Genomic DNA, 18,450 nt, shown 5'->3' with positions numbered 1-18,450 from the left:
CCTTGAAGTCAATGAAGTTATGCCAATTTATACCAGCTGGGGCCTGGCTATAATTAGTAATGCTTTGGTTAAACTGTAATTTACCAAAGGATTTCTTGTTATCTTAAATATTTTTGAAGAATTATCAGTTGATGTTTGCAGAGACAGCGTCTCTAAGATACCACTACTAGTAGCACAGGATATCGTTTTGTAGATGGACACTTTAGTTAACAGAATGTATTAATAGCATATTGTATACTAAGTCTATCTTTGAAGAGGTCTCCACACACTGATTGTCTCATGAAGTCTTCATGGCTCTTTATAAGACAATCTTAATTATTGGTGTGCCCATAAAGACTGAGTTCTGTATGTCAGTGCTAGTCTTTTGTTCTTTTTATGAACAGTTGAAGTTTTAAAGAAAATTGATATTCCATCTGTCTTTATTGGTGAGACATCAGCTAATTCACTGAAGTATGAATTCACTTATGAAAAGGGGTAAGTAATTATTTACCTTTTTAAATATGTAACCTAATATGCAGTAACATCATTCCTTGGACTGTTATCACCTCTGTTTAACCTTTACTGAAGATCAAGAATTTTTTTCTGGATGAAATCCTAGCCAAACTGAAGTCAATGGAAGGCTTGCCATTGACTTCACTGGGGGCCAGGATTTCACCCTCTATACTTTAAACATTGACTGTAGATGCTTGATCCCTATGAGATTATGTGGTAAGTACTTTTAAATAAATAGATGCTCTGACAGAGTGGCCAGTCTAAGAATCTGAAATTGCGAAAATAAAAAACAAAATCAGACTTTTCAGTAGTTCTTTACTTTAGGGCCACAGTTGTTTTGACTGGCTGCAGCAAAGATGTAGTTACTCTTAAGTTTTTAAGTTCCCTTGAAGAATGCTTACTGAATACTGTTTATTGAACCTGTCAGCCTGACTAGTACTTTGGCAGGCTTCTTGAGATTCATAAGATATTTGTGGCCACTTTCACATTCTTAAAGGATATTGCACATTAGAAATTATCTTAGGGGAAGCATCATCTAAATTTCACATTCAGCATGTTTACTCAAAACTAAACTCATGTGTTTGTCAAACTTTAATGTATTTACTATAATTAAAATAATGGTGTAATCACTGATAAAGTTACACATTTATGATAAAAATGCTCACTTATTCATACTGATGGTAGGCTGGCTTCCCTCCCCACATTTTTCATCCCTGTTGGTCTGTCAACTGAAAAACTTAGAAACCTCCAGCTGTACTTTTAGATCATACAAAGGTAAACAGATACCAACCCCAAACATCTTCCAATATTAGCCTAATATAAAATCTTATACAACTGTAATTAAAATTCACCAGTCCAAGCCCAAAATCCCACTCTTCACCATGACGACTGAAAATTTAAAAAGTTACATGCCCATCCAGTAGTATTATTTTCTCTGAACAAGCAACATTTTTCAAGGCTGTCCTAAGAGAAATAGGCCTAAACTGAATTTTAGTCACTCAGTTGGATAGTTGCTACAAAAACACAAGTCTAAACAAAATTCTTCCTCCTGGTTTCACAGCAGCAGCACGTCCTGCTGACATGAGAGACTCAACTTTGTAAGGACCCAACCTCAGGACTCTGCTGGATAGACTGTGGGAGTGCAGGTGACATACGAGTTTGTAGGGTAGAATGCTAACTACCCTAGTCTAGCTAAGCCCTTCTAGCTATTGTAGCTACGTTAGTACTGAAGTCAGAGGAAAGTCTGTTCTACTCTCCAGGATACAGGGAAAGGTGCCACAGAAGTCGGGGCGGTAGTATCAGGCAAATGGAATAGCAACATAAACTAAGATATTGGCTTTGCCAGTTCTTGGAGGCTGCAACTCACAAAAATGAAGCATCATGAAAGTAAATCTATATGTGAACTGTAGAGACTATGGGAATTACTGTACAGTTGAGTCCTCTTACACACATGAGCCATGCTGCTAACTGTTTCACATCAGATATTGTTTTATGGCTCTATGTTATTTCAAGGCATTCATGGGAAGGGAAACAAGTGTTTGCAGTCACTGAATATTGATGGAATATATGAAATCATGCTGGAATATAGGTTCTCTCTTATACTTATGTATCTTTGCAGTTTTACTACAGAAAGATTTTTGAATTAATGCAGCTGTAATAAACACGTGCAAAGCTTGCCTCTAAAATTTGAGCTTAGTTTGGCAAGATTACTAAGGTTTACAAACCTTTCCACAACACTAGGCAAGTTTTCAGTAGCTTGGAAGGCTGCATAGTCCAGTGACTGGTATATGAGAGTGAGTTACAGGGTATCTGTTTTTTTGTTGTATAACTTAGGTGAGTCACTTAAACATGGTATAACTTGGGAAAGCAACTAAAAATTGCACTTGGGGTTCTGTGTTTTTTGTCCCTCCGTTATTTTTATTTCAAGTATGCCCTGTCCACATATGAAAAGATTTTTCCTACTTGCCATTTCTGCAAACTCAGCATAGGATATAACTGCCAGGCTGAGTTCTTTCCTGCTTATGACCAGTATCTGAGACTTTGTGAGCCAAATTCTGCAATCCGTTTTAACTGTGCAGTGTCATTGTCTTCAGTAAGGTCAAACGATTGTAAATGCCAGCAAAATATACCCCAGGATAGTAAACAGTTATATTGACGATTGGAAAGGATCCAACAAAGGGGAAACGAAAACACAACCAAAATATGTCTCTCCCCACACCTACCCTCCTTTAAGACATTCACAGGAAAGGAGCAGCCTTCAAGTTCAGAAAGTCCTTACCTCAAGGCCCAGGTTCAGTTCCTCAGAGAAAATTTCCCAGACCTGAAGAAAAGCTCTGTGTAAATTCAACAGCCAATAGAGTCAGTCCAATAAAAGATACTATCTTCACCCACTTTGTCTAGTATCCTGGGTCTGATAACAGTTACAAGACTGCATAGGTCTCCCAGTTATTCATGCAAATTAGCAAGGTTCTACTTCGTTAACTAATGAGGAGACAATGACATTTAAAACTGACTCATTCTAAAACAGGTATAGAGTCTATTTTCAGCTGAATGTCTTCATGGTGAATTGGAATGCACATTAGGGGTAAAACCCTGGCTCCATTTAAACCAATGGCAAAATTCCAATTGACTTCATTGGGGCCAGGAGTTCAACCTGATAAGTATATTGATTCTAATGATTGCAGTTTTACCTATTTATTTCATTAGTATTACACTGACTGTGTTGACCTTTTAAAAAAAAAGTGGCTAAATATTTTCATATTATAGATACTCCTTTTATGTGCCCGAAGATGCTAATTTTTCCTTTTGATGACTTTACCCTTTTGAATTTCTGTTATAAGCTTCACTGTTTGTTAAAGTTTAATTCATTTTAAAATTGTTTTTCTTTCCCCCACAGTGGCCATATTATGTTAATCCCAGAGTTCAGTCTTCCTTTGGAGTACTACTTAATTCCATTCCTAATTATAGTGGGAATCTGCCTTATACTCATTGTCATATTTATGGTAGGTGTTGCTCTTTAATCTTTTTCCTTCAATAAAACAAAACAAAAAAATTACAGGACTGTGGCCAATTGAAATGTGTATGGCGCTGGATGCTTATTTAAAGAAACAAATAAAGTTTCAGGTAGTATTTAAACAGATTGTACTCACCTTCAAAACTTGTGTCATTCAGTTCATGGTAAGAATTCGAAGCACCCTCTATACCACAGTCCTGCTTTTCTTTATTTGTCAGTCAGCAATCTTCTTTGTTTAAAGGGAATCAAAGCCATAGCAACTGCCCTACAAAAGGAGTTTCTCTTCCATGCTAGCTCTCTTTAAAGTATTGTTCTAGCTCAATGAATGAGAAGAGCTGCAGCAGCCAGCAAGTATACTAAGTTTAGTGTCATCCTAGGACCCAGTTGCACAGGGAATATCGCCACTGAATTCCTCCTGACTGGAGACCAGTGATGTGCTGCAAATGTTTTAACAAGGAGCTTGTACAAAAATATTCCCCCCTTAACCTTGTGATAGAACTTGTCTCCCAACAGTGTATATGTGTTACAGATAGGACATTATATGTTATATAGATATTATATAGATATTTGTCTTATATATACAACTACACCCCCTGCCCCTGAAAAAAAATAATCCCGATTTCTCACTCTTGCTGTTTGGTCATCCTAGAGCAGGGATTGGAAACCTTTGCCATGCGGCCCGTTAGGGAAATCTGCCGGCGGGCCAGGACGGTTTGTTTACCTGCAGCGTCTGCAGGTTCAGCCGATCATAGCTTCCACTGGTTGCAGTTCGCCATTCCAGGCCAATGGGGTCTGTGTGAAGTGGCATGGGCCGGGGTATATGCTGGCCACCACTTCCCGCAGCCCCCATTAGCCTGGAAGGGCAAACCACAGCCAGTGGGAGCGGAGATCGGCCGAGCCTGCAGTCGCTGCAGATAAACAACCATCCTGGCCCACTGGCGGATTTCCCTGACGGGCCGTGTGCCAAAGGTTGCTGATCCCTGCCCTAGAGGGACTGGGGAGACAATTCATTTAAATAAAATACTTTCCTCTCTCTCTCTCTGATGTGCCTATTGTGGTATCTAACCATAACGAACAGCTCCAGGTGCCAAGCATACTGAGTGCCTCATGCTGGGAACATTTTTTATTTTGTTCCTGAAAAGTATCCTGAGTTGATTAATAGTCTAGCAGAGTGTTCAACCTTGGGCTTGGGGTAAAGACCTTGTTAGAACAGCTGGGGTGGGGAAGCCTTCCCTGTGAATACTTTTGGAAAATACCTGACGTCTGGTGCAATCTGGTACATTGCAAAAACAAAAGACTTGCTCTTCAGAAACATTCATGAGCCCCAGGGGTAAGCCATCTGTGGCAGGGATGATTTAGTAGAATACAGAGAGGGAGGGTGAACTCCATCAGAAGCAGGGAAACCGTCTCAAGCTTCCTGTCAGTTTGGCTGAAAATTTTTAACAAGGGGCTGCTGAGAGCGCCTAAAGGTATGTCTACACTGCAGCTGGGAGCTCCTGAGCAGACAGACTTGCACTTGTGGGGCTTGAGCTGGCATGCTAAAAACATCCGTGTGGACATCGCAGCTCAGACTACTCTCAAGCCCCTGCAACCCACCCTCCACCCCCATCTTGAGACCTGAGCTGCAGTCCAAGCCCTAACGTCCACCCTGCTATGTTTAGTGCACTAGCGCGAGCCCCCCACTAACACAAGTCTGTCTACCCAGGCTGGGAGGATCATTCCCCTCTGCAGTGTAAACATACCCCGAGAGTCTCCTCAAGTAGATCACTGCTCCTCCCAAAGAACTGAGCTGGAAGCTACCTATGATTTGAATTTGAACTTTTCAGTCCAGTTCTTAGCAGGAATTTTCACCCTGGTCTGCAATACAGAGTTAGGTAAACACAAGGCATGTTACATCAACCTAACTATGTAAGTGTCTACACTAAAATTTCACTCCTGACGATGTAACTTGCCCACTACACAACTTAACTCCACTTCCATGAGAGGGGTATAGTCAAGGTAGTTAGTTTTACACAGTGTGATGTAGACACTGCGTTGCTTACATAGATTGTTGCTCCCTTTCAGAAGCTGTGCTACAATGCCCCACATTAACGGTTCAATCAGCTCAAGTGCTCCTGGTGAGGATATGCACTGCCAATGCAAGGAAGAAATTACTGCAGTGGCTTTACACCAGTGTCAGCTAGGTTAACAATTTTGTAGTGTAGACATGCCCTTCAACTGGGTGAGTAACTTAGAGACTCGCTCCCCAACTGTTCTCTGATCAGAGTCTCTGGTCATTCATAATTCTCCTTTTCCATAAGAAGCAGCTTCCACATCAGATGCACTATGGTGCATTTTTACAACTCTTTCAGTGATGACTCATGTTACATTGATGATTATTTTAGTTATTTTGAATTATAAATTCAAATTAAATTATAATTTTAAAAGTGCCTGTCCTTGGTTGTAGGCACCTTTGGCACCATTAAAACATCAGTGACATAAAAGATTAAAACTTTTCCTCTTCCCAAATCCAGAGAAGAAGAAAATAACCAACCAGAGATTACCTCAAGCCCAAACAATACCTTGCCTTACCCACAAACACCAGCCCTCATTTTGTCGTTCTTCCCCCAATAGCATGGGTAAGTAGATAATGCAGTGTGACCTGAAGGTCAGCAGATTCAGATACTTCAAGCCAAGGGGTTAATAAATTCCATGGATGATGGCCTTCATGGAGAATGCTCCATGAACAGCCTTTTCTCTTAAATTGTCAGTGCTGCAGCTTCAACTCCAGCACCTCTGTTCATCTGCTCAGTGTGAAGCTGAAGTTCAAAAAAGCAACCAAGATGTTAGGGTGCATAAAGAATGAGATGGAGAACAATACAGAAACTATTGTAATACTATTATGTAAATCAGTGGTACTAGATTTACATTTCATCTACAATACTGTGTGCAATACTGGTCACCCTATCTCAGATTAGAGGGCATGGAAAAATCCTCATATGAAGAAAGATTGTAAGGTAAATAATGCTAATCTTTTCAAAGGAGATGAATAAGTGGATATGAGAAAAATACATAAAATAATGAATGGTCTCTAGAGAAAATAGATTATGAGCTTGATTTCAGTAGAATGAGAATTTCACCCCAGGTTTCCATCATGGATGCCTCATCAGTAGAGATTCGTTCTTCTTTAAAGGTGCTTCTTCATGCCTTTTTGTAGACTTTTGCCACCAATTCAGCTGCTCATACTCCATCTTGGTGTTAGAACAGCTCTAAAGCTTCCTTGTGAACTTCTGGGAAGTCTTCTTCAGGGCAAGAAATTAACTTCTTTATAGACTGATTTATGTAGATCAGCAAGGGACAAGACTGATATAACAAAAACCAGACTGAACTCATCAAAAGGCCACATCTCCTTAGAATTGCAGCTATTACCCTGACAGTAGAAAAGACAGGTTTCTGCATTACAAATAACATTAACTGTGTTACAGGAAATATATGTGGAATTTTCTTGGGATGGCAGCAGAATATCCAAGCAAAGGCCATACATACAAGTTGAACAATTTGTCCTTTTTAGGTCTGCCCTTTAAGTGTAGGCCCTATTGATGTCGATGTAGAAAAGGTCAATGCTCTGAATTAGCACAGTTTTATAACAATTGAATGGGATAGCAGCACTGTGATGGTGCCTAACTGACACTTGCTGAAATGAAAGCCCTATCCTGCATGATTTTGGGACCAAACAACTGTCTGTGCAAGCCTTAAGGGCTAGACAGGATTACTTTTGGGGAGCGAGGGACAGCTGAGGTACGGTGACTACATCCTCTGAGTCCCTTGCTCAGAATAGCCGAACTGCTCTGCAACACAATCTTCTTGGGCTACAGCTTCTGTTCTGGATTGTTGTGGGGGGGATGAGACGTTCCACTTTTTCCACCAATGCCAGTTAGAAAACTCTCTGTTCTGGAGCTAGTTTTTAAAATCTTTTTGGCCTTCCGTATAAGGCATCTAGTTCTCTGGATAAGGCAGATCTGAGATCCTGCTTAAGTCACTTAGCTTCCCTTCCTGAGCTTCTCCCTCTGTAGTACAGGGCTCTTACTAGATACTTAGAATGCTATGTAAGTGCTGCATGTTCCTAACATCATATGAGAGTGGTAGAGAGAAGGCAGTTTCCCAAGTAATAGTGCAACTTCCCGGATTAAAAGCAAGCAAGATAGAGACAATTGGAGTAAAGTGAAGGCCAAGAAGGTCATAGATATATTCTGTGGGTTGGACCTTTCTGATAGTAGACAACACATGTAGACTTGCGCACAGAAATAGTTGGTTCAATGCCATGCGACTCTCCCAGGTAACTTTAAGATACATTTTGTAGAGTCAGAGGGGAGAAGCAGGGGAGAAGGGTAGGTCTGTAAACTCCTCCTTGGTGTTAAAAGTCATCTAAATTTAACCTTCCAAATGTGAACCAAGTATAAACTACTTTCTTTGTCTGCAGATAGCGTGAAACAATGCCTCTGAGAGGTCTGGATTCCTCTGCTTCCATTACTCTCATGATGTTAACTTTAATTTTTCATATGGAACTATAAAGAGAGGGATATAAATATTTCCAGGTGAACTGTGGGACGCTGACAGATGTCTGCTAGGTCAGATTGTGTGCTGAAGAATTGCAAGCCCTGATTTTGTTTAGTGGTACTTAAATTGTTTTTTTTTGTTTGTTTGTTTTTTGATTCTTTACAAAAGGACATTTAAGACAAGAGGGTACCTATACAGACAGTGCAAAGGGCAAGATTCACCATATATACACTGAACATACAGCCATAAAAAGGCAATTCTCTTTGACTTTAATTAAATTTAAAGCACACTTCCACTCTGCAACTATTTTTTATCCATTGTGTGGTTGCTTAAGACAGATTTCTCTGTATAACATTTTGAATGAAGGGCAGGAATATCAGAACTATTCTGAGCCTCATAAATCAACAGTGTAACATATAACTGCCGCCTGTTGGATATAAGTTTACAAGCAGAATTTTAAAATGTAAAATGATTGATTTTGTGTTTACACCACTTCATTTTGCTAAAAGTCTTTTAGATTGACTGTGAATGGTAAAAATGTAACAGTTACCAGTACTTCAGCTTTATTCCACTTATAGAAGAAAATGAAACAAAACAAACAACTGTTTCTAAGGGCTAGTCTGCTCTGACAACGCTAAAGCACTGCCACGGCAGCGCTTTAACGTGGCTTGTGTGGTCACGGCAGAACCCACCTCCACAAGGGGCGTAGTTACCAGCGCTGGTGCACTATCTATACCGGTGCTTTACGGTGCTGAAACTTGCTGCGCTCAGAGGGATGTTTTTTCACACACACACCCCCCCGAGCGAGAAAGTTGCAGCTCTGTAAATTGCCCATGTAGACAAGCCGTAAGGTGAAAGGTAATCCTCTCATGATATAAGTTTATTACATCAGTTCAGGCCATCTACAGTTGAATTGACCAGGACATTTCTCCTTAGAATTGCACTTCTTTCATTTCCCTCAATTCTATCTTCCTAGAGCAAGAGAAAACAACAAACCAACAGCAGCTGAGCTGACCCAAAAGGGCACTGCCACAGTACATTGCTCCCCGGGGACCAGTTGTCTAAACCAACGTAATCTAGAGATACCAGGATAGATACTATAATGATAGAGCCATCACAGATTATTTAAATACATTCATCTCCAGGACATCTCCTACTCTCTGAATTGCAAATAAAATACCGCCTTGGATTTTTACACCTCAGTGCAGTGCGTGGCTATAAACTTGTCCAACACTGCTAACAAGTTGAGGGCAGAAATACATCTGATCTGCGTCCTGTTCCTTTTTTCTTTGTAGTCATGAATGAGAGGTTACTCAGATATCCAATCAGACATTCGCTTCAGCCACTGGACTGAACCCTAAACAGAATCCAGACATGGTCTCCCAAAAGATTTGTTGGATTTGGTCCTCCAGCACTTCTTCCCATGAAGCTCAAGTTTTAAATAGGAAATAAATAAGAGGCTGTCTAGCATCTAAATCCCAGATGATTAACTGCAGTTGTGATGCTTATAAGAAGCACATGGGGTCTTTTTCAGGGGAAAAGGCAATACATTGCATTTATTGGAAATACAACAATTAGCATATGCATGCAATCACACACACACACATACACGCTGTCGGACCAGTCGATGTTATAGTTACCAGTCCAGAGTCCAGATCAATCTAGTGGCCAGCTAGGTTGATCATGAGCAGGGAGGAGTCGGGTTCTGTCGGTCACAACACAATGCTCCGGGGAAGTCTTGGCAGGACAAACCCAAAGTTTCATAGCAAGGCACCCTGTTTATGTAGTGATTTTCCTTCATTGGGAACAATGAGTTTTGCACCATCATGCTGTAATCAATTGTTGTTTAACGAGTGCTTGTTTCTCTAAATTGATTTTTTATTTTGTTTTTTTATTAAGTTTTTTAGGGAGTTACCCCATGCTGGTTTTAATTACAGCTATTTTGTTCCCATTGATAGGTGCCTGTTTTATTTTTAAAGTTGTTAATTTGCCCTTTTCTGACATTTCTATAGGAGCATGTTGTAATCTCCTGGTGCCCTTGCATTTGTCCTTGATTCCTTCCTAAAACATCTGGTCCGGTAATGGCCTCACACTTATTTTTTAACACACACATTCCTCGTTCACACACAAAACAAAATTAATTTACACAAAACATTTAAACAAAAACATCAAATTGCAATGCAAAAAAACCAACCAATCATTGCATTTTTTTACTTATTTTAAAATGCTAAACCTTCAACAAAATGGTAACCCTCAAGGTCTGTCACTGCCTTAAAATGAGCTTCAAACACAAATTCTGGCTAATGCATCTTTACTAATGGCCCATTAGGCCATTCCTTTCTGCTATTCAAAAAAAAGGGCTAGCAAAATATAATCAAATCATACACTTACACATTTAATACATGCTACATTATTATTCTTTATTTTTTATTTTAAATTATATAAAATACAAACATAAAATCCTACTACTACACAGTTCACACCTGGAAAAAAAAATGCCTGGAAGTTCAGTCTCCAAAACAGGGAAATCTAAATGTGCTATAAATGCAAAGCAAAAAAATAGCAAGTTGGTTTTCCTCAGGGAAGAATTACATTGATATCAACATTTCAGCTAAACTGTCATGAGATAGCATGTTTATAACATGCTGTGTATTTCGTCTGTATCACTCATACCTACATTTATACTTACATTATATTAAACAAAAGAGATAAGAGGTAGTTTTACAAGAATAGCAGGGGTCAGAAAGTGAAAACGACTCCTTAAGTGATTATCAGACAGCAAGGAAAATTAACATTGTGTATAATACAAATATTCAACAGTGTTTATTGTACCATAAGGTAGCTAGCTGTAGAGTCTCTTCTGCTTTGGCTGTATAACTGTTACAGTTATCAAAATGGTGAGCTCTGCCATTTTCCAAGTTGGATTGTTCAGTTTGTCTTTTAGCACCATTGTAGTTAAGGCTGTCTCGTCATTTTCTTTCTAAATTTGGCCATGAAAATAATCTCATCATATAAAGCCAGCACATAGTAACAGACTAAAAATATCTGTGGGACTGTAAGAAAAAAAGAAGGATGATTTATTCTGTGTGATCAAAGGGAGCAAGATAGGAGACAGCCTGAAGTTAGCAAAGGGGAAACTGAAGCTAGGTGCTACGAATAAATTCCTGCTAAGCAGGAAATAATCTGCTTGCGGAGTTACACTGGTACAGAACCACTGTAAATGAAAACAGAATCAAGCCAAATGAGCCATATACTGCCGTGACTACACCATCTTCTACCCCATTGACTTGAGCCAGGGTGTTGCTTCAGTGGGGTTGTACGGGATGCAGCAAGGAGTTTTCCATTATTTCCTATTAAATTATTTTCTGTATAAATGTAATATACATTCAACTTTTAGTATCATGGTCACCTAGAGATCTTACTGGTGTAAAATTATCCTGCTTCACTGCTGTTTGTACGTATACGTCTTTGCCCTTGAGTCCAGCTGGGACAAAGATGGCTGTATGTTACCCCACTCCTGGGGACAGTTCATCTTTGGCTAACTTAGAATGGTTGCTCACAAAACAAAACTGGCTATTTCATTGTTCTTTTGCTGTCTTTTGTGTTTCCATCTTCTTATTTATGTCTGCTTCTTTCCAGATCACAAAATTTGTGCAAGACAGACATAGAGCAAGAAGGAATCGACTTCGAAAAGATCAGCTTAAGAAGCTTCCTCTACATAAATTTAAGAAAGGCAAGTGGATCTTGATTGTCTAAATAATCCAACTCCATTGGTCTTAAATAAATACTAATATCCAAATGGAATTTTTTTATAGCTTTGAAAACCAATTGTGAGACTACTTAAACTGGACGGTATCATTTGAAATGAAAGCACATTGTAACAAAACAGACATCTTGGGCCTGCTTCTGCTCCCACTGAATTAGAGGGAGTTTTGACATTTGCTTCCATGGGAGCGGGAGCAGGCCCCACGTGTACTGTTGTGCTTTAGGAGTTTATTATGGTATTTTATACACCTCATATGCCTGCGGGAATTCTGCACGACTGTGCACATGCAGAATTCATGTCCTTCGCAGATTTCTTTGCTTCCCTGCCGAAAATGACAGGGAAGCAAAGGGAAGCCACAAGAGTGGTCACACGCCCCTCCCCAGCAGCACGGGTGCATTGTGTCGGGTGCCTGGAGCAGCTGCCAGAGAGATAAATCTCTGCTGGGGGGGTGGGCGGGCGGCAGCTGGGGATGCCCTAGGCCTGTGGCTTCTACCATGCGCCAAGCTCAGCTGCTAGGTACCAGCTGGGCTGGGGAAGACAGAACTTCCTCTTCCCCTGCAAGGAATGGATGGAGCCGGGCCAGACCCACCCCCAGATGCAGGAAGCTCCACACCCCCTCCTCCGCTTCTTGCCCCATCACACCTCAGCCACAGTGGGAGGAATCACTGTATGGGGAACTGCTCCTCCCATTTGCCCAACCCCTGTACATCCAGATCCTGCCATACTTAGAGCCCCCACCAAGCCTCAGCCCCTTGCACCCAGAACCCCCTGCTGAGCCTCACCCCTGCATCCAGACCCCCTCCCACCAAGCCCATCTCCCTGCATCCAGACCATCTCCCGCAGTGCTCCACACTTGAACCCCCACCTTCCTACACCTAAACCACCCTGATGAGCCCCCCACCCAGATCCCCGTCCCACTGAGTCCCAACCAGCTGCACCCAGAGCTCTACTCCACCAAGCCCCATTCCCTCAGCATCCTGACCACCCCGTTGAGTCTCCCACACCTGTATCTCCCCCATACTAATCCCCTTCACACTTGGATCTTACCAGCTGAGCCTGCTTGTCCCACACCTGGATTGGGGGCCAGGATTGGGTGTGCTTGTGAGACTTTGTCCCCCTCGCTCGCTATCTTGGTGCACATGGAGAGGAGAGGCAGGACCCTGGAGGGTTTCTGGGGCAGGCCCGGCTCTTGCGCTGTGTCAGTCTGTGTCCCAGGGGCAGGGCTGCAGGGTGATCTCCCACCTCCTTGCAGCCCATAGCCTGTGCTTCCCACTGCCATGCTGGAACCTCCACATTTATTTATTAACAGATAAAATATGCAGAATTTTTCAGCATTTTAAAATATTGTGCTCAGAATTTTTATTTTTTTGGCACAGAATTCCCTCAGGAGTAACCTTAAAAGCCAATGCTAAACCTAAGGTTATTTCTTATGTCCTAAATTTTAACTGTCAGCTCCTTCACGCCCCTATGGCTCCCTTTCTGTTTTTTCTCACTGCATTAACAGCAACTACAAGACTGTGTGATGTTTTATTTAGTCGTGTCTGGAAACAGAAGTATTTGGGGCATGTAAGTTGCCCACTGTTTTAGAGGCTCTGCATCAGCTGAACTGTGTTGCAGGTATAATCTACCCACTTTTCTGTAGTGCGTCCTGCTTTCCCTCCATTCACCCAATGCTCCCAGGAAGCCAGGGGATGTGATCAGTTAAAAATTTAATTCCAAAATATTTACTTTGTATAGAGTTAATCACTAAAAGTTAGTCAAAATTACTAAACACACACTGAGAAATTAAAAGGGCAATAATTTCTTTTATTCAGTGCAATAGAACAAGCCTTTGACAAGGTCCCTCACCGAAGGCTCTTAAGCAAAGTAGGCAGCCAGGGATAAGAGGAAGGTCCTCTCATGGACCAGTTACTGGTTAAACAATAGGAAGCAAAGGGTAGGAATATAGAGCCAGTTTTCACAATGGAGAGAGGTGAATAGCTGGGTCCCTCATAGATCTGTACTGGGACCTGTGCTGTTCAAAGTTTTCATAAGTGATCTGAAAGGGGGATGAACAGTGAGGTGCCAACAATACAAAATTACTCATAGTAGTTAAGACCGAAGCTGACTGCGAAGAGTTACAAAGGGATCCCACGAAACTGGGTGACAAAATGGCAGATGAAATTCAGCATTGATAACTACAAAGTAATGCACACTGGAAAAACATAATCCCAATACATACATACAAAATTATGGGGTCTTAATTAGCTGTTACCACTCAAGAAAGAGATTGTGGAGTCATTATGGATAGCTCTCTGAAAACATCTGCTCCATGTGTGGCAGCACTCAAAAAAGCTAACGTTAGGAACCAGTAGGAAAGGGATAAATAATATATTACCACTATATAAACCCATAGTACATCCATCCCTTGAATACTGTGTACAGTTTGGGTAGCCCCATCTCAAAAAAGAGGTATTAGAATTGGAAAAAAATGACAGAAATGTGCATCTAAAATGATTGGGGTATGGAACAGCTTCTATATGAGGAAAGATTAAAAATACTTGGACTGTTCAGATTGCATAAGAGACTAAGGGGAGATATGATAGAGGTCTATAAAATCATTAATAGTATGGTGAAAGTGAAAAAGGAAGTATTAAATTTACCCCTCTACATAACACACAAACAAGGGTTACCAATTAATAGGCAGCCAATTTAAAAACAAACATAAGGAAGTATTTCACAGTGCATAGTCATTCCTAAGGGATGTTGTGAGGGACAAAAACATAATTGGGTTCAAAAAAGAATTAGATAAGTTCATGGAGGATAGATCTAGCAATGTCTATTAGCCAAGACGGTCAGGGATGCAACCCTGTGCTCTGAGTGTCCCTAAGCCTCTGACTGCCAGAAGCTGGGATTGGATGATGGGATGGATCAGCAGTGTGCCCTTGTTGCCAAGAAGGCCAATGGCATTTTGGGATGTATAAGTAGGGGCATAGCGAGCAGATCGAGGGACGTGATCGTTCCCCTCTATTCGACATTGGTGAGGCCTCATCTGGAGTACTGTGTCCAGTTTTGGGCCCCACACTACAAGAAGGATGTGGATAAATTGGAGAGAGTCCAGCGAAGGGCAACAAAAATGATTAGGGGTCTAGAACACATGACTTATGAGGAGAGGCTGAGGGAGCTGGGATTGTTTAGCCTGCAGAAGAGAAGAATGAGGGGGGATTTGATAGCTGCTTTCAACTACCTGAAAGGGGGTTCCAAAGAGGATGGCTCTAGACTGTTCTCAATGGTAGCAGATGACAGAACGAGGAGTAATGGTCTCAAGTTGCAGTGGGGGAGGTTTAGATTGGATATTAGGAAAAAATTTTTCACTAAGAGGGTGGTGAAACACTGGAATGCGTTACCTAGGGAGGTGGTAGAATCTCCTCCCTTAGAGGTTTTTAAGGTCAGGCTTGACAAAGCCCTGGCTGGGATGATTTAACTGGGAATAGGTCCTGCTTTGAGCAGGGGGTTGGACTAGATGACCTTCAGGGGTCCCTTCCAACCCTGATATTCTATGATTCTATGATCACTCGATAAATTGCCCTGTTCTGTTCACTCCTTCCGAAGCATCTGGCACCAGCCTCTGATAGCAAACAGGATACTGGGCTAGATGGACCATTGGTCTGGTGCAGTATGGCTGTTCTTATTTTCTTAACAGCCATTTCAAAAAGTCCTGCATGTTTTGGTCTGCTTCCGCAGAAGAGGAGTATCTACTGCACACTTCACTTTTGGTCTTTCACATACGCTACAATTTTGCCACGTAATAGTTCATTTGTACAAGCTAGTAGTAGGTACAAAAAGAAATTGAAGAAAATCTCATAAAAATTAATGGCTACTGCAAAGTTCATGTTAATGTGCAATGTATTTCAGTGTGCAAAAGTATCGCTTTAGGGATTGGTTTAGATTCAAGGACAGAGCCATATGCAGTTCTCCACTGCCTCGGATAACGTTCCTGCATTATTAATAACATCGAGGGTACTACCCGCAAAGCAGATGTTAGTTTAAGAGTTTGTACAGTGTCATGTGCAAAGTTGGTCTTATAAAAAATAATAAGCTTTTCACTTTACAGGGTTGACTGAACCTTGCTATAATATTCTATTTCTCTGGGGATAGAATTGGCTACAAAGGAGTGATCTAGAGCCAAAAGGCTAATATTAAGTTTGCTCCCTGTTAAGGATTCCTAATTAAAACCAGAAATATTAAGCATGTTGCGGTTTCTTGGGTTTTTTTGCATTTTCCATTGAAAACATAATTTGGTGTTCCTTCAAGCAAGTCAGTTCATGGGGTTTACTGTTAATTATTTATTGTCTGTGTTTAGTGAGAGAGGAGGAGTAATGTCTCAGTATCATCCCAATTGTACACATAGCTCCTATCGCCAGAGTATCTATTTGGAACAGCCTACTCACTCTTGTCGTGGTTTGCCTGGTTCTCCCTCCCCTTTCCTCTTGTTCAATTGTTTTAATTTGGACTGCAAGCTTTTTAAGAAAGGGACTCTCTTCCTTGAAAGCTCTCCTGGGAGGGCACGCTAGCATCATGACAAGTCTAATTGGGGGAGCTCTGAGGATGATCTATACACAAACTCATTGATTTTACTTGTTCAGCTGGATGGCAACTGCTTCAGGTGACACCAGGATGAGACATTCAACCTGTCTCTAAAAAAGGGTCACCTTTTCTTTGCACTTACAAATGATAATCTGCTTTACATGTATAAATGCAGTTTTTCTGTGCAGATTTGAAGTTTGTAAAGTGTACAGATTTGGAGTGTTCCAATTTGGATGTTGAATTATGCTGCTTTGAAGCTTTTCTGAATAAAGACTTTTCAGGGAAGAAAGGGAAAAGTCAAAACATAGTAGGAAACCTTGAATTGTTTAGAGGGAGAAGATAAGGGAAATAAGGACAAAAATATCCAAGACAACTGGGGTTTCAGAGCAGTATAGAAAGAGTAAAACACACACAAGTGAAAGCAAAATTCTTTTTAAAAAACAACTTTCCTCTGTGTTTAATATAGATTCACCACACTTTGTTACGATCAATACATAGTTTAAACTATTTAATATTTTGAAAATACACCATTTGTAAAAACCAAGTGTTTCTTTCAGTGTATGTATCTGTGTGAATATTGCACACATCTGCAGCACACGCCATGTCATTCCCAGCCAGAAAACATCCTGTGACTGTCTAGTCAGCTCACTCTTGTATTTAGGGGAGATATTGTTAGTGACCTCTAAGTAAGGTAATGAAGTGCAGGACCTTGACATTCTCTGATTAGCTTTTATCATATCTATAGCAAATGTACTCAGACAGCAAGCTATGAGGAGACTAAACCCTTTGCTCTATAAAACTATGAATCAAGCATCAGTGGATCATTTAAAACGCAAAATGCCACTTGTGGCAAACTTATGGACTCTATATAGCTCCCTTCCTTCCATACCAATCGGCATTATTAGATAAAATCGGAGATCAAACCTGCAACTGAGCCATCAGAGCAACTTTATTTTAGGTCTGATACTGTATACAAAAAATGTGATCATTCAGTAATGATAGTACCAATACCTGAAGCAACTGGGAACCAACCCTGTGCTCCACCAAGGATACTCTCCACACCCTGCATGATGTGACTTAGAATGACTAATTATCAGTGTTAATCAGTCATTGTATTGTAGAATGCAAAACTTTTATGTTTGAATATTTAGAATACAGTAAGTCTGAAGTGGGCCATACTGAGCTATCTTATTAAAATGAATAGCAGAGGGCTAGAATGTACTGTCAGCTTTCTGCTGTTAGCTGATAACATTTTTCAGGTTTTAAAGTAGACCTAGAGGTCAGTAACCTTCCATTGCTGCTCAGGCCTCAGGCTCTGCCCTCTCCCTCTCATGTAATGCCATAGAAGTTAATGGAGTTAGACCAAAGAAGAATTTAGTCTGTTTATTTTTCTTTTTCCCCCTACTGATCTAAAATTTACCAGCTCATATTAGAGTTGAATGTAAAACCTTTTGGCTAGCTCTGTCTATAACAAAGATGTATCTGGAAAAAAATATTTTTTAAAAAAATCTTAGAACGATAGGTATTAATTAAGGACCTGGGTTCTCTCATCCCATAAATCCTCAGCTAATTTTAGTTTGCAGGACAGTTTTTGGGTGTTTTTTTCTTTAAACTGATCCATTGTTGTGTTGTTTTTTTTTAATTTAAAAAGTATAGTCTTTGTAAGAATAGCTGTGAAACAAATCCACATATCTGTTTCTCACATTGTGGAGCTAGTTCTTATTTGCAGATAGATATTTCATTTCCTGCATGAGAAACAGAAGCCTTTATAAAGGGGAAAATGCATCCCAGATGCAACTACACTATTGATCTAATGGAGCTTCACCAGCGTTTAATTTGTGACTTAATCCTGTCACACCATACTCATTTTTCTCTGTAGCCATGTAGACTGAGAATTTTCTAAGCAAGTGGGTCTCAGTGTAGTCCTGGGCATCCCATGCTGAGTCTCCATTATCAAAATGTTCAGAACTACCAGTTCTTGACATTAAAGGTCTCATCGGAGTTGATTAAAAGCAATTCCCCTTTACTCTATCCCCCAACAAACAGAAGTTAGTGAATTAAGTACTCATCCTGTAAT

The 18,450-nt window shown here is 40.6% G+C and overlaps 1 protein-coding gene across 4 annotated transcripts in view; it reads left to right on the top strand.

Annotated features, from left to right (window-relative positions):
* The window catches only part of RNF13 (ring finger protein 13), a 111,208-nt gene that overhangs the window by 74,954 nt on the left and 17,804 nt on the right, over positions 1-18,450 (top strand). For all 4 annotated transcript variants that reach the window (XM_084639618.1, XM_084639615.1, XM_084639616.1 and 1 more), the window contains 3 exons: positions 384-474; positions 3,389-3,494; positions 11,681-11,774. In XM_084639618.1, coding sequence (XP_084495744.1) covers positions 384-474; positions 3,389-3,494; positions 11,681-11,774 — 291 coding nt within the window. The remainder of the gene's footprint in view (positions 1-383; positions 475-3,388; positions 3,495-11,680; positions 11,775-18,450) is intronic.

This window comes from Lepidochelys olivacea (assembly GCF_965140295.1).
Source record: "Lepidochelys olivacea isolate rLepOli2 genome assembly, chromosome: 9".
NCBI lineage: Eukaryota > Metazoa > Chordata > Testudines > Cheloniidae > Lepidochelys > Lepidochelys olivacea.
The sequence above is the reverse complement of the archived record's forward strand: the minus strand, read 5'-3'. Positions and strand labels throughout refer to the sequence as shown.